The 17,134-nt window shown below is 32.3% G+C and overlaps 3 protein-coding genes across 3 annotated transcripts; 2 read left to right on the top strand and 1 right to left on the bottom strand.

The window, feature by feature from the left end:
- Window positions 1-96: 96 nt before the first annotated feature.
- LOC115957697 (early nodulin-like protein 1) lies at window positions 97-1,004 on the bottom strand. The gene is made up of 2 exons (XM_031076009.1): window positions 740-1,004; window positions 97-622 (listed from the first exon to the last, which is right to left on the bottom strand). Exons 1-2 carry the CDS (start codon window positions 918-920, stop codon window positions 273-275), a joined length of 531 nt encoding a protein of 176 aa, XP_030931869.1. The 5' UTR covers window positions 921-1,004; the 3' UTR covers window positions 97-272.
- Window positions 1,005-3,340: 2,336 nt separating this feature from the next.
- Window positions 3,341-4,749, top strand: LOC115957686 (early nodulin-like protein 1). Its single transcript, XM_031075998.1, has 2 exons — window positions 3,341-3,567; window positions 4,111-4,749. The coding sequence occupies exons 1-2, from the start codon at window positions 3,387-3,389 to the stop codon at window positions 4,548-4,550; spliced, it is 621 nt and encodes a 206-aa protein (XP_030931858.1). The 5' UTR covers window positions 3,341-3,386; the 3' UTR covers window positions 4,551-4,749.
- A 6,000-nt stretch (window positions 4,750-10,749) lies between these two features.
- LOC115973859 (early nodulin-like protein 1) lies at window positions 10,750-11,576 on the top strand. The gene is made up of 3 exons (XM_031094098.1): window positions 10,750-10,977; window positions 11,327-11,339; window positions 11,419-11,576. Exons 1-3 carry the CDS (start codon window positions 10,750-10,752, stop codon window positions 11,574-11,576), a joined length of 399 nt encoding a protein of 132 aa, XP_030949958.1.
- Window positions 11,577-17,134: the final 5,558 nt, after the last annotated feature.

Raw genomic sequence — 17,134 nt, 5'->3', positions numbered from 1 at the left:
TACATATTTTGAGTGTTCAGACTTCTGATCTGCAAATAAATCTTTTGATTGCTACTATATGTGTTGCTAATTCTAATTTTATCATACTGAGGACGATTTAAAAGAATAAATATCATTCATAATTATATCTAAAGTAACTGTAATCTGAAAAAAAAATGTTACAAAATAGAAATTGAGAACATAAATATGTCCCTGTAAATCAATTACAACCAATAAAATTGAATCATTCCACCAATTACTAGAACTATTAGAAAACTATCTCCGTCTCCTCCTCAGAACAACAGCAACCCCACCAAAACCCCAAAAATCACCATGAAACCACCCCTCAAACTTGTACCACCGCTGGTTGGAGCCACAGCAGGGCCTTCAAATTCCACAGGAGAAGGTGCCGGAGAAAGATGGAAGAATCCATGCCTTCCAGACAACACCACAGTCACTAATTTTTGTCCCTTCTCACATTGGCCGTCAGCTCCACTGATAAAATAGAAAGGTCCTGACTTGTCAAGCTTGACCTTGGTGTTCCCATCCTTGTATACAGCAATAGGACTGGAAGTACTGCAACTATCATAGTCTTTTTTGCTCACTTGGACCACAGAGTCCTTGCTAGGATCATAGTTCCAAACTGTAAAGCAAAACAAAACCCAGATGAGTATGCAAATTCTTGAATCAAATAAACAAGACCCAGATGAGGAAATGTGAAGGAAAAAAAAAATGTAAATTTTAGGGATTGTGTTTGTACCTAGTGAGTCTCCAATTTGGAAACGTGAGGCTTCAGCCCATTTGTTGAGGGATTCAGATTCTGAGGATGGGATTTTCCATGCATTGCTGTTGCCCCCGACTAATAATTCTCTTGCTTCTGTGAAGGAAATGAAGAGAGATATGAACAACATTGAAGATAGTAAAGCTCTGCGTAAAGCCATGGTGGATATAATTCTTTTAAGATTTTTAAGAGACAGAGAGAGAGAGAGAGAGAGTGAGAGAGAGAGAGTAGTGAGGAGAAGGAGTCCTTTGTGGCCTGTTTATATAGTGGCACAATAAAGAAAACTAGCCGTTATGGCAGGTTCTGAAAGTAGGTGACAAAGTGGTTTGCCGCCGCATCATCTTTTTGCTTTCTCCCTGTCATTTTAACGTTCGAGATCCGGTGGACCCATTTCAGACCTGGGCTTATTAAAATGGATTGTGTTTATTTTACACTTGATATTGTACAATACTTTTTACGCTCAATTCATAATTTAAAATCACAATTTCAGTTCAACAAGTTTTGAATTCAAGTCATGATTTCAATGCAAAAGTGTGTATGTACGGTTGTGTGTAATAATAAGTATGTACTAGTATTTATCCTATTAAAATAGATGAAGTATTTACAACTTTTGCTATATCTTGTTGAGGTGATCAACTATAGTTGTAGAAAAAAGTGATGGGTATATGTGAAAGTAATAATTCATCACTGTAATTGACTACTTCAATAAGTTGTTACATTTGTAGGAGAATTTATTAAACCAATTTTTATGATTCAAAATAAAAGAGGGAAAAAGTGATACAAGAGAGACAACCAAAATAAACTTTCACTTAGTAGCTATTCATTAAAATCATTTACACAATGTAATTTTATTTTAGCCAATTTGTATATAACTTTGATATTATAGCAAATAGATTCCCCTTAATTAAATTTTTTTTTTTTTTTGGCGAAACTATATTATTGGTCCTTGGAGTTTACCATGTGAGCGCAATTAGTTTCTCAAGTTTCAAGTGTGCACTATTAGTCCTTAAAGTTTAAAAAATGAGCAGTACTAATCCTTCAGCTAAGTTCTGTTAAAAATATTACTTATGTGGCTAACGGAAAATTAAGTGACGTGTCATTTGTAATTTTACAGGCATTTACAAACTGACATAGCAACTTAAGTGTCCTCTACCATATCAGCTATTTAATTATAAGTTCCATGTAATTTTTAATTGGATTTTATTTATTCTTATGCCAATGTTATGTCTACAACATTTTCACAACAAATCTTATGTGGCAGGTTATTACAAGTTGTTAATGGTGGGGTAGAAAAATAATTTCAGTGATAAGTTCAAATTTGATTCAATAAAAACTAACCATTTCTGATTTGTTGTGAAATTATTGTGGATATAGCACATTTCAAAAAAATTACAGTTACTACTTATCTTTAAAGTTTATCCTTTTATTTGTTTGAAAAATAAAAATATATATTTCTAAATTATAAAAGATGCAAATTATTAACTTTTACCAAAAAAAAAAATCCTCTGAGCACTCGCATGCTTAAAGGCTAGTAGTATATGATGATATATAGTAAGCCTAAGGGCATCTAAGAGCAACTCACATCCAAGAAATCTCCGCTATCTATAGCATCATTATGTACGCAAAAGCTAATTCCCCCCCTCCCCCAAAAAAAAAGAGTTTCCCTTAAACATGTTTTTCATTTAAGAAAACTTTATAATGAAAGTGCTTTTGGTAATTTATATCAGAAAATCAATAATAAGTTCAAATTAGAACCAATAATAACTAATCATTTATGATTAGTTATGAAAATATTGTAAAAATGTTATAAACATAGCACTTCTTATAGATAAAAGGGGATTTAAGAAATTGCTATAGTTCAATTAACAATAACAGCCCTCTCAAAAAAAAAAAAAAAATTTAAGAAACAGGCCAGTGAGGTCACTTTAATTTAGATTAAAATTTGAAATCAGCCAAATAACAATTGTAAGGATAATTAATAAAGAGATAACTTATACTATAATATAATAGGACACAGTCCAGTCATAATTGACGTTAAAAACAAAACAGATTCGTTCAATTTTCACTAGTCTATTAGATTAAGTAGATCTCATTAATAATAATTTATTACTGACATTATACGATTTCACTAATGTTCATACATAGTAATCCTGATCCATAGCTTAAAGACCAGTTCATTTTCCAAATCAGCATGGAAAAATTAATCCTTTATTAATTAACACGTTAATAGTAACAAGTTTCTCATTCTAATTCCCTATGTAACCCTTAAATTTTATCTGGGAAATTAAGTGGCATATGTTACATGATTGATGCAATATTTGATTGTAATACTATCAAACCTGAAAGGGTATTTTATGTTTAAGTCATCTAATAAACACAAACAAAACCTGTTCGCATTTACAGCCCAGGGTTAATCAGAATCCAATTATACGTACAGCTGTGAATAGTTTTGTGTTTCACACGTGGCACTCATGAGCAGCTTCGAGTACTCCGAACCAACAACCGAGCCATAGTCTTAAACTGAACCTAAGGGCTATAAAGAGAGCCAAAAACCCTACCTTTGTTTATCGATCAGTACAAGTCAGTGTAGCATTTGGGTCAGTGTTTACTCTGTTTGAATATATCAATGGCTTCCCTGAAAATTGTTACTCCAGTTCTGATCACCCTCTTGATTGTGTTGTTTACCTTCTCTGAAGCTAGAGAGTTTGTGGTTGGAGGCCATGAAAATTCATGGAGTTTTCCAACTTCTTCAGACTCTCTTAATGGCTGGGCTCAGAAAGAGCGATTTGAAGTTGGCGATATTCTTTGTACTCTCTCTCTCTCTCTCACTCTCATTTGTTGAGATTAGTCTGATGTTTGGTACAACTTACTTTTCAATTTTTTGAAAATAAGATTAATTTAGGATTAAAACTGTATTTAGAAATATTACTGTTAAACTTTTTTTTGGGATAATTTTTTTGAAATTGTTTTTTTTTCAGAAGAGAAATGGTGTTGCTTGATTAGACTGTTAGGGCTTTTTTTATTTTATAAATTTTGATAGTTATAATAATGGGAATATGGATTCGATTCTGATTTTCTTAATCCTCTTTGTTAGGGTTATAATTTATATTTACAAACTGGATTTATTCACGTATTTGCTTAACAAATGAACCCCATTTGACGAGAAATTGAAAACCCAGTTCGTGCATGATGCATGCTTGTGTAGAAAATTATTATTTTCTTTTAAAAAGATTGGGGTCTCATTTTAATGCATATTGCTCTTTTATATAATCCGTAAGGTTTATTTTGATGTTCCACTTTTTTCTCAATCGCGCGTATAACCACAATTTCTTCATTTTCTTGAATCTCAGTCTTTGCTGAATCCGACCCCTTGATTGACTCAGTACTTGAAGTGACAAAGGATGACTACGATAAATGCTACGTATCAAATCCAATCAAAGAACATACGGATGTCAACACCAAAGTAGAGTTGGACAGGTCAGGACCATTCTATTTCATAAGTAACGCTGTGGTGAGCTGTGAGAAAGGCCAGAAGCTGACTGTGGTTGTGTTGCACAAGCATCCTAAGCCTCCTCCGCCACCAGGTCATGCAGCAAGTCTAGCACCATTGTCTTCGTCACAAAAGGGTCCTGCACCAAGTCAAGCACAACCGGCTCCTCCACCAAAGAATCCTGCCCCAAGTCCAGCACCATTGTCTCAGCCACCGACAGCTGGTGCGTTTGGATTGAGGGGTGGATTTGTTGGTATTGTTGTGGGAATTATGAGTTTGGTGAGAATAGTTTTTGTTTGAGGGACATGTGTGATTGTGTGAAGAGGTGAAGGATGTGAACTTGTACTTTTATTATGAGTTTATCTTGTGTGAATGCTGCAGATTGCAGAAGGGAGATGTGAACTTGAACTTTGGAGATATGAAAAGATTATCAATTTATCATGATGTAAATGTTTTTCTACCTTTTCAATAAATAAATAAAAGCAAATATTCTTTTGAATATCCTCAATGAAATAAATGACTAACAATATAGATTGAGGATATTTCTAATATAAAAAATTAAATTATTGAATCTGAAGTATCTTCGGATGTATTCCAGAATTTTCAACGTTGAAATGAAATAATATCATGGTTTTCTTATATATAAAAAATTACAATATTGAGCTATGTGATCAAATAATTGAAGAGTTTAATTAATTAGTGTATTTTATGAATTCTTTAATTTGATTCTATTTCAGTTTATAATTTAGATACCATGATAATATCTACATTTCACTGATGTTTTGAAGACAAATAGATTTATAAAATCTAATAAAAATTCAATTAAATAAATTATAATTCAATTCCCCTGCGAGAACCAAACGAAGTCCAGACTCAATTCCCATGCCTAATTTAGCTGCAAATGGAACTACTTCACATTTGGTGACGTTGAAACTTGCACATGAATAATGCATATGCTTCTGTGAAGTTAATCTTTGTGGCCAACAAAATTTACGAAAACGTCAAATTGAATTCATAGTTGAATCAAAGTTTACGGTATATTATATCATTGGGCCAATAACAAAAAGATAGCAAAATCTTGGCATCTTATTTCTGTCATGATATCTTATAACAGTTTACAAGTGCGAGAAACTTACTCCTAAATATATGCCATGACAAGCGGGCTGTTCCATATCACTATTATGATATCTTATCAGATCTTCTAGATTTCTTAGAATACTCTACTAATAGATTTATTTAAATCCTAATCATTCTTTTATGATTTAAAGATCTAGATTCTGTTATGTCAGCATTCCACTAATAATACTCTTAAAATAATAAAATAATGTTGCAAATAAAACAATTAAGATTATTATTAGTGAAATGTTGACATAGCAAAATCTAAACCATTAAATCATTAAAGAATGGTTAAGATTGAAATAAATCTATTTAGTAGAGTACTTTAAAAAATCTAGAGGATTTAAATAAGATATCATAACAATGATATGGAACAGCCTGCTGCTTGTCCTGGTATATATTTAGGAGTAAGTTTCTCACACCCTGTAACCTGTTATAAGATATCATAACAGAGATAAGATGCCAAGATTTTGCTATCTTTTTGTTATTGGCCCAATGATATAATATTCCATAAACCCTGATTCAACTTTGAATTCAATTTGACGTTTTCGTAAATTTTGTTGGCCACAAAGATTAACTTCACAGAAGCATATGCATTATTCATGTGCAAGTTTCAACATCACCAAATGTGAAGTAGTTCCATTTGCAGCTAAATTTGGCGTGGGAATTGAGTCTGGACTTCGTTTGGTTCTCGCAGGGGAATTGAATTATAATTTATTTGAATTTTTATTAGATTTTATAAATCTATTTGTCTTCAAAACATCAGTGAAATGTAGATATTATCATGGTATCTAAATTATAAACTGAAATAGAATCAAATTAAAGAATTCATAAAATACACTAATTAATTAAACTATTCAATTATTTGATCACATAGCTCAATATTGTAATTTTTTATATATAAGAAAGCCGTGATATTATTTCATTTTAACGTTGAAAATTCTGGAATACATCCGAAGATACTTCAGATTCAATAATGAAATTTTTTATATTAGAAATATCCTCAATCTATATTGTTAGTCATTTATTTCCTATTCTGAAAGGGTAGCAACTCTTTCATCTTGCACCCCCGTAATGGAACAAAAAAAAAATGTTATGGAGCAAAAATTTCTTCTAACTTATTCCATTCACAACTTTTTGTTAGTTGTCCATTATATTTTAATTTTTAGGACATTATTTATTTATATTTTTTACTTACCTTTTAACTATTCTCTATTATATTAAAAATGTTACCTTATTTTGAGAATGTATCATTTTTTTTTTTTTTTATTAGGAGAATGTATCATTTTTTGTTGAAAGAGAAAGACAATGTATTAAATAATGTTCCTTAAAGAATTCAAAAATTTTAAATGATATCAATAAGAAGATAGAAAGAGAAAACTTTTAGGGGCTGTTTGGTTTTAAAAAAATCATTACTCATCACTCCTAACTTAATTTTTGTCACTCATCACTCATCACTCATCACTTATCACTTAAAATACCCCAATTTCCTAAACCCTGCATGTTTGGCACACTGTTTTCAAATTCTCATCACTCAAATATTTGTACTTTTTGTGGGACCCATACCTGTGCACTTGGTCAGAGACTTCTGTTAGCCTACCTGCCTCACCCTTATTTCCCACCATTTTCTTCACTTCTCATTTCCCCTTCACCCCTTCAGCCCTGTTACTCTCCCAAAACACAAACCTAAACCCATAAAAATGTAAAATATAGAATCATTCTACTCACCCTATGCTTTTTCTCTTTCCCCCAAAATCTCTATTCTTTAAATTTTTGGATTTTATGCTATTATTTTCTTCCTTCCTTTCCTTCCTCTGCTACCATGTAAACCCATCCATGAAAGAAAGTTGTGTTGATTTTGTGATAAATTTTCCAAACCCTCCCACCGAAGTTTCAAAAATCCCAAACAAGGAAAAAAAAAAAAAAAAAAAAGGACACACCTAACACACAACACACAACACCACGGTGTTCTAAATACAAAAGCAGGACAACTAAAAGAAAAATATAAATAAAATCTAAACAAGTAAACCCAACACCCATTCATGTTTGTTCAAGGAAGAGAGAGTGGTGGATCTAGCTTGGGGTTTCTAAAACTTTGAAGAAATGCTCTTGGGTTTCTGAGTTATCTCGCTGTCGTCCTTTGCCGATCTGAGCTATGGCTGCCATGGGTTGTATCAGGTTAGATGGCTCATTAGACATGGCTGGGCTGAACTTCCTTCAAATGTACAAAATACCTTTCATATTGGTTACTCAAACTGAGAAAGAGGTCAAAGGAAGATCGGTGCAGCGATGCGTCCCTAACTACGTGATTGTGACCCAGCGGTGGAGGTTAGCTGAGCTCTGATCGGTGAAATAGTGCATGAAGAGGTGAGGGCATGGCAGAGCATCTAAGGACTTGTGGTGGTACTGGTATGAAGATGGAGAATGATCTGCTTTACCAAAGCGAAGAGAGCCGTTGAAGAGAGCGATCAATAGCAACGCCTGGTGTGATGTTGCTCTAACTGTGGGTTTCATGTATGTGTGTTTAATTACCAAAATGCCATGGAAACTTAGTTTTGATAACTTGAAAACACCTAAAATGTGTTTTCAGTTTCTATAACTCATCACTCAAAAATTAAAGAATTGAGTAATGGAAACAAAAACTGAAAACACATCCAAACAAACTACTCAGCTCAATAGCAACGCCTAGTGTGATGTTGCTCTAACCGTGGGTCCCATGTATGTGTGTTTAATTACCAAAATGCCATGGAAACTTAGTTTTGATAACTTGAAAACACCTAAAATGTGTTTTCAGTTTCTATAACTCATCACTCAAAAATCAGAGAATTGAGAAATGAAAACAAAAACTGAAAACACATCCAAACAAACTACTCAGCCATAGGATCCGCCAGTTTTGAGTTATGAATGATGAAAACAAAGTTATGGGTGATGGAAAACTACAAATCCAAACAGCATTTTTAGAATAAAATATGTTGGTGGGTTTTTTTTTTAATAGTTACCAATAACAAGAGAATTGGAATATATAAGAAAAAATAAAGTTCTATGATAATAGTTTACCCTTTAAAAATTGTTGTATGAATTGGTAGTTACGTAAATTGTAAAAATTAATTAATTAATTTTCTCTAAAGCATCTATATTTGTCGGTATTAATTTAAAATTGTAAAAAAAAAAAATTTAATTTTCTTTACAGATGAATTTTGATTTGGAGTATTTTTCAAGGTTCTAGTAATTTTACAAGAATTCTCAAACATATCTTGTGTGATTATAAATAATGCAAAGTAATCTAAAATGTCTACATGTGACTAAGAGTTTTATAGCTGAACATCAAAATTTCATGATTAGAGAATGTTTTATTTTTTATATAAGATCGCAATAATATCCTAATTAATACCCATTCAACATAACAAAATAAAATAAAATTATTGCATGTAAAATTCCTACTATCACTTCACATTCCTTTTCTTTAGCTAATTATTTCTTCATATTACTAATTATGTATTGTAAAGATTTTATAAGAAAAGATATAGGATCGTTAAGTATAAAAAGAAATACTGTATAAAGATCTAATATTTTCATAAATTTAATTAGATTCACGATAAAAATAAGCATGGACAAAATACATTTGAACATTCAAATTTCCAATTTCTAAGAATCATAATACCTAGCAACATGTTAGATTCCCCAAACTAAATGTTATTTACTTTTAATTTTTCAATTAATGTTGATTTGGTGTCAAACAAACTAATCCACATATGCGAAAGGTCTAGAAATATATGATTACCCTGTATCCCATTTAATGGGACATGTACCTTTCCTTGCGAATTTATTGGATAACCATATGCCTTTTTGTAATTGTAAGTCATGGCTATAATGCATACGCTATTCTAATGTTTTTTCATTGCAAAAAGGTTGGAGAATTTATATGATAGATTTCATTCAAATAGAAAAACTATACAGCTTGGGCATAAGATAATAAGATATGAAGGGAACTCCTTACGCCATAATGTCTTTTATGTTCTAGATTGAGCATTAACAGCTAAAGCATGACCTACTTATTTTAAATTTTTCGCAACAAAGTGAAGATAATTCCTGAAAAAGCCTTGCTTCCTATTCACCCTCTAATTCTTGCTTTCCCAATCATCGCAGCCCAAAGTTTACCTTCGAAGTGTCAAATCAAAGCTTAAAAACTCTTGTTGAAGTGGTTGGTTGTGAATTGTGGAAATCAGAGTTTCATCATCAAATTCAACTCTAAATAGAAACTATCAAGAAGCTTAAAAATGTGTAAACATGAAACTAATTTGAATGAATAAGTCTAGTGCCACAATTTATTCTACAATTTTTTCACAACTTGTTGAAGTAGTTGGTTGTAAGTGGTATTGTTAGATATACAAGTGTGAGTGAAGTCCCATATTAAATAATAATAAAAAGAATAAGTGATTAATATAACATAATTGAGCATACATACCCATTAGGCTTAAGCTTTTTGGATTAAAATGTGTCTCTATATGTTATATTAACTATTCAAAAAAGCTCTCTAATATGTTTATCTCCCTAACAGTGGAAATAAAATTGTGTTAATAGTGAGTCTATATAAAAGTGACTATCTATTAGACACAAACTATCACTTTATCAAATGATTCAAATTGTAGAAAAAGCTATGTTTGCAACAAATTTGAATTTGAAATGCAAATAGTTTAGCAAAATGATTACAATTTATTGCAATTTTTTAATGCACCAATTATTGTCTCTTTATATATGCAAGCGATAAAAATAATAGAATTTAAATTTATGACATTCGCTTTATAATAATTTATTTTTATTATCATACCAAAACACTAAATCATACATCTTTTATTAAATAATAACAAGAAATTTATTAAATAAGTTATCTGGAGCCTACAACCACAATTGATTATTACATTAGATGGGACATGGAATATCACTTCCATTGTGCCTTTCCTTGCCAATCTATTGGACAACCATGTGCCTTTTTGTCATTGCAAAAAGGTTAAAGAATTATCAATGAGAAACTTACATCTCTGTATATTAACCGTCCAAGTTTGTATTATGATAATGGATTAATTAGACAGAGAAATCAAATATAGTAATTTTTTTAGAGAAAAAAATACAATAATTGTTTAGAATAATATTATGGGTGACTATTTCATCCAGTGATTAACTAATTAGCTGCCCCTAAAAATTCCTTAGCATTATGGGTTGCATTATGAAAATTGAGTAATTTCATATGCTCTGAACCAATAACCAAGCCTGTGTCCCAAACCTAATGTCTATAAATAACCAAAACAATGCCTTAACTATCACCATTAAATAGAGGAGCTTCTTAATTCATTTACATTTCTTACACTTTGTGCTAATTGAATTAATGGCTTCCATGAGAACTACTATAATCCCATTTATTACCCTGTTACCTTTGCTTTTTATGTCCTCCGTAGCAAGTGGTGAGATCTCTATTGGAGGCAACAAAACTTCATGGGGGGCTCCATCACCTTCATTGTCCTTCAATGAGTGGACAAAATCAATCCGATTCAAAGTTGGCGATCTTCTCGGTAATTATCCATCTCAATTCCCAATAACTTTATTTCATATATATGTGTCTTATTTTTTTAGACATGTAGTATAGTTTGCAACCTTAGTCCATATATATATTGGTTTTGTTTGTGCATTTTCATGCTTTCCTATCTGGATTTTATGTTCTCTTTTTGCACTTTCCTGCAATTTAGCTCTAATTTAGCTCTAGTGTAATCATGCATATATCATGCATTATTTTAAAGAAAATTAAACAAATAATCATGCAGTGTATCAACGTTTAATAAATTTTTAAATTTATAATATTTAATCTGAATCATAAAATATATCTATTTCAACCAAAGAGCACTATATCATAACATTCACAACATACATTTAATCATGCACATTCTTTTTGCTCGTTTATGTTTTAGAACTCTCCATATGGTTTCTCATTTGAATGCTTGCATTCTCTTTCAACTTCAACTCTAATTCTAATGCATCCTCATTTTCTTGGCTAATGTAGTGTTTCGGTATGACCCTAACGTTGACTCAGTATTGCATGCGACAAAGGAAGATTACGAGACTTGTAATAACGTGAACCCAATTAAAAAATATGATGGGGGCCTAACCAAGATTGAGTTGGACACTGCAAGAACATTCTATTTTCATAGGTGTTTCTAAGGAAAAATATAATGAAAATGGTCAGAAGCTAATTTTGGTTGTCTTGTCTGATGATGTATACTCGGGAAGACAAAGTAGCCCATCTTCGAAATTCGAATGCAGATTGGGTGCCAAAACTTAAGATTCCAAAACCGTCTCTTCCTCAAACAGAAGATACTCCTCCCATTTCTCAAAAGCCAGCGCCTACACCAGTTAGTGGTGCTCATGGATTAAAGGGTGGATTTATGGGTATTCTTATGGGAGTAGTAGGGTTTTTACTTTTTAGTGGGAATGGTTTTACTTTAAGAGAGAGAGAGAGAGAGAGAGATGTGTGCATTATGTTGATCGTTGTTGAGGAGAAAATTTTGATATTCCCAAATAGAATATGAGGTAGTCAAGCTGAAACTCAACAATGGGCCCTTGAAATAAAGCCCAAAGGCTTTCGGTGTGATGTAAGTCCGCCCAAGCAATAGATGAAGGCTACACCCTAACAAGAAGACAACAATAAACCACAATAAACACGTTACTGTTGTTAGTTTGTTATATTATTAGTTATTTTACAGCATCATAGTTCAAATTAGTCCTCTAGCGGTACGGTATTATCTCTAGCGATAGGGTAATTCCAGGTTAATAAGTGTATTTACATGTTAAAAATCATATGTTTTCCTTATTATTATTAAGTCAACATAAAGGAAAACTTATATAGTATCCAGAACATTATGGCCTTCATCATAATAATAATAAATAAGAATTAAAGGCTCCATAGTTACAAATAAAAGAGGAAAAATAAGATGGAATGAAGGGAGAGAGAGATCCCAACTCAATGCAGCAAGTATTAAACTAAGATTTTGGTGAGTATGTGTGCATAAGGCATGAATGAGGTAATATGGATTGTTTTGAGTGAGTGGAATGAGATTAACACTGAGGTTAAGGCTCTTTGTGAGTGGTGGGCTGTTTATGACTAGTTGAGAGACATTTATGAGCTGTGATTGTGTGAAATGGGGAAAAGAGTATTTGAGATTAGATGAGTGTGGGCTAAAGATGATGAGTAGTGAGCTTGAGGGAAGCTAACCATGAGCAAAGTAGTAAACCAGCCAAGAGTTTCAGAGATGGCAGCTTCACCTGGTCAGTTATGGGACGTTTATGGAGTAGAAATGTGTAAGTAAGGTGATGAATGTTGGTATTATGGTGACTATAAGCTGAGAAAGGTTGTGAGTGAGCTCAAGAGAGCTTGGGGAAGCTTAAAGAAAGCTTAATAAGGATTGAATTTTTGCAGAGTGTAGTCAATGACAGAAACTTTTAGAGAGGCCTCCCCCTTCCCCAGTGGGCTGAGGTGTGTATATTTTTATAATAGAGATTTAGAAAAGCATTAATTAACAAGAATCCAAAAACGTATGACTAGTCAAAGCTAGTGAATCAAGTTTAACTTTCTTGAGATTTTTTATCAGAAGTAGGAAAATCTACTTTAGGGGCTGCATTGCTTCTTTGGGTAATGATGAGATTTTAGAGTATTTTGCATTAAATGCCAGGATTTCTGGAGTTGAGCTTAATTATTGTAATTGAGGCGTGTATCAAGAGAGAATCCTAATGCTGAAACTAAGATTCGAACCCCTGAGAAGTAAGATTTAGCACCCTAAGCCAAGTGTCAAGCTCTAGTTCATTTCAGAGGGTTCCGCTGGAAATCCCTTTATGCCCTCCAAACCACGTGTTTCCAATATTTCCCCTTTAGGATTCATGGGCTTGGTACATGAATCATGTCTTGAACGTTTTTAACATTTATAGCATCAATTTGTTGAGGTTTGAATAACTTGATTTCAGCTCTCCTTCCGCTTGAGGTACAGTCTTGAGGAAGATGATGGAGTTTCATCATCCTTCAGACTTCAGCCGATATGACAGCCCTTGGGCACTGTTCACATCAGGTAGAAGGTGGCAGAAAACTGATGGGATAACCCCTAGTTCATCCTCAAAAGCTTAGTTCTCTTGTGGGTCTCTAGTTGTTTTTTGGTTAGGGATGGATAAGGACTGGTTGCCCACTTTCAAGCCTCTTGCTGGGGACCTTTTTTGGGCTGGAACTTTGCTCCATTTCAACACTTTTAGTCGAGCCACGTGGCCCTTTCTTTGCTTGGGCTTGTTCTTTACTCCATGAGATTCTTGGGCCTACAAAATGGGCATTAAAGACATGCTTTGCCATGGGTTTTTTGCTCCTCATGAGTTTTAGCTGTTAGTAAAAATAAAATGAATCCATGAGCTTTAATAAATATTTATAATAGATTTTGGGTATTAATTTCCATGGGCTTTAAACAATAACTTGTATAGTTTCTCATAATTTTTGCTATGGATTACTTTGTAAATGATATTTAATTTGGGGCTCTTTAAATAATGACCTCCAATATTGTTCTTGAGAATAATATTTACCATGGGTTTTAAATAAATATAGTAACAACCACTATAATGGAATAATGTGATGTTCTCATGAGTTTCTCTATAGATAATCATAATGGACAAGTAGGATGAATAATTACCATGAGTTTTGGTAATAAACATTATGAATGTTGTGATGTAAGATAGATAGTGAATATGAGTTTATAACATGAAATAAATAAATGTCATGGGTCTAATAATCATAACTTTCCATAGGCTTTTATAAGATGATTGCCATGGGCTTTGAGAATAGATAATTCATAAATTTCATGAGCTTGTAATATTATAGGTTTAAGAATCTAAAGTATTGTTCATTATTGGACTTTTAAGTGAAATAATTATGATATAGTATTTTGCCAAGTATTAATAACCTTGGGCTTTTGATAAAATAGTATCAAGTAGTTAGCTTGGGTTTTTAATAGTGCCAACGTACGTTAGGCTTTTGATGTTGCCAATAAAAATTAGGCTTTGATGTTGCCAATGAGAATTGGGTTTTGATGTTGCCAATGAGAATTGTACTTTGATGTTGCCAATGAAAATTGGGTTTTAAATATTGCCAGCGAGAACTAGGCTTTGATATTGCCAATGAAAATTGGGTTTTAAATATTGCCAGCGAGAACTGGGTTTTGATATTGTCAATGAGAATTGGGCTTTGATGTTGCCAATAAAAATTGGGTTTTAAATATTGCTAGCGAGAACTGGGTTTTAATATTGCCAATGAGAATTGGGCTTTGATATTGTTAATGTGAATTGAGTTTTGGATAAATAAATTGCCATGGATTTAAACCATAGACTTTGATTATAGATTTGAATTCCATTGATAAAATTGTTTTGCCATGGATTTGAATCATGGGCTTTTCAAATATTGCCAAATATTCTTGGGCTTTAAATAGAATAGGATGTGTTTATTAGGTTCATAGGGCCGGTTTTGGGCTTAGCTAAATAATGATAATAAAATTGGATATAATATGAGTTTTCAAGCTTTTTTTGTGATATTTTATATCATAATTCAATTTAAATAATGAGATATGAAACATTTGTGATTAACATAATAATAGAGCAAAAAATATTTGGGAAAACCCAATAACTTATTAGTGGTGTTTGAAAATAAATAGGTGATACTCAAATAAACTTAGGTGTAAAAAAAAAGTACCCTAACAATCGTTCTTTTGCTTTGTTTTGGTAAGGATGCAAAAGAGAGACATGAACTTGTGAAAAATAAATATTACATGTTAAGGATTGGCTTGTTATATTTGATGTTCAAATACATTTAAATATGATCAACCAATTTTAATCTATTTCTTTTTACTTTTGCATGGTTTTTTTTTTTTTCCTCACTAACGTGGTAGTTCAGAGTACTTTGAGCATATTATTTCTTGATGTGTAGTCCTTCATTCCATAGATATAAAGTAATTTAGACATTTATTTATTAGGTGGAAAAATTTGCAATAGTTTTAGTATTTTCCCATTTTTTACATGTGATAATTAATGCTTGTTTAGAACCCTAATTATGTCTTATTACCAATTTTTAAACAAATTAACAATTTAAGCCCTATTGATAGATTTGCTCATTTACAATTGCATGAAAATAAACTGAAACAGTAAACAATCCCAAAAATCATATCATTGACAAACAATGTTATGCTAGAAAGAAAACCCAAATCAAGCAAAAACTCTCCGAGTCCAGTTGGTAATGAATCCACTAGTGAAAGTAGTTGCAATACATATCAACTCACAAAACCTTCCAAGCTATGTAGTGACTAGGAGTGTTCACAATGCAGTGCGATGCGGTTTTGGGCCATTTTTAGCACAGCACTTTACGATGCGGTATAGCTAAAACTATAACTGCACCACACCTCATTTTTGCAATTACATGTGCAGTGCAGTGCAGTTTGGTACAGTTTAAAGTTTAGCCAAAACCATAACCGCATCGCACCTCATTTTTAAGATCACATGTGCGGTGCAATATATAAGATAAAATTTGAATTATTTGAAACTGGTATATTTTTCACATTTTGGGTTTTTTCTGTCCAGCCCAAAACTAATTTTTCCCTTTATTTTGAGCAAAGTTTTAAACTATTGAACTAGTTTTTCTTTATTTTGGACTAGCTTTTCTAATCAACACTTGCTAAGGTTAATAAACTTTTTTTTTTTTTTGAAAACTAGGGTTATTAAACTATTAATAATATATTTAATGTTAAAAAAATAAATATATTAATATATATATATAGATGGTGCGATACGGTGTTGTTTGTACGGTTTTCTTACTATAAAACCGCAAATGTATTCAAGCCCCCCAAGCTCTTGTTAGCAGCCGACTTTGTCAAGTCATTTCTCCTCACTAGTTCACCGGATTTTGCAAGTTGAGCCACCAACTGCAAGCCACCATCTCTTCTTGGATTTGTGGGATTGCTCTATGATTTCCAACACCAATCACTCAACCAAAGATCAGTCAAAGGTAATATGGAGTGTTTGGATAATCTCCTCTCAAAGTTATGTGAATTTGGAGATGGTGAAGGATAGAGGCTACATGGATTTTCTCTCTATGGGAATGGGTAGCTCTCTCTCTTTTTCATCTCAGAAATAGGGTGGGAAAACGTAGGATTTATAAGACTACAAAAAGGGTAATTGTATAGGAACATAAGAGAAATAAAACCAACTAATTTTTCTAAGTGGAAAATTCACTCGACCTAATTTCAAGTGAAACTCTCTATTTGAATATTTTTCACTTTGTTCGCAATCCGCCTGACACCATAATTTCACTTGAGCGAAATTCCAAAACATGTATACTAATATTAGCTCCTGAACCCCTTGTCTCCAATGTAAATACAACCCAAAATGAATAAAATACATAAGAATATGCTAATACAATTAAAATCATCTGGCACAAAATTTTGTTATTACAAAATGCACTAACAATTGTTTAGTGTTCTTATAAATTATTGTACTTTATAGGTCAAAATCTAAATTACACTTTTTTTTTCTTCTTTTTTTTTTTGGTAGGGGACAAATTACATCCTTCAATTTGGGTGAATTGTTATTTATACAAACCTTAAGAGGTTGAGTGTCATTTTCTCTTTTGAGAGAAGTGTCATTTCGTGGATTAAGATGAAACTAGGTAGAATGATCGGAAGCCCAAATAATTAATTAAAAAGAAA

Source organism: Quercus lobata, chromosome 2, assembly GCF_001633185.2.
Source record: "Quercus lobata isolate SW786 chromosome 2, ValleyOak3.0 Primary Assembly, whole genome shotgun sequence".
Lineage (NCBI taxonomy): Eukaryota > Viridiplantae > Streptophyta > Magnoliopsida > Fagales > Fagaceae > Quercus > Quercus lobata.
Note: the sequence above shows the minus strand (reverse complement) of the source record. Positions and strands in the feature narration are given on the sequence as shown.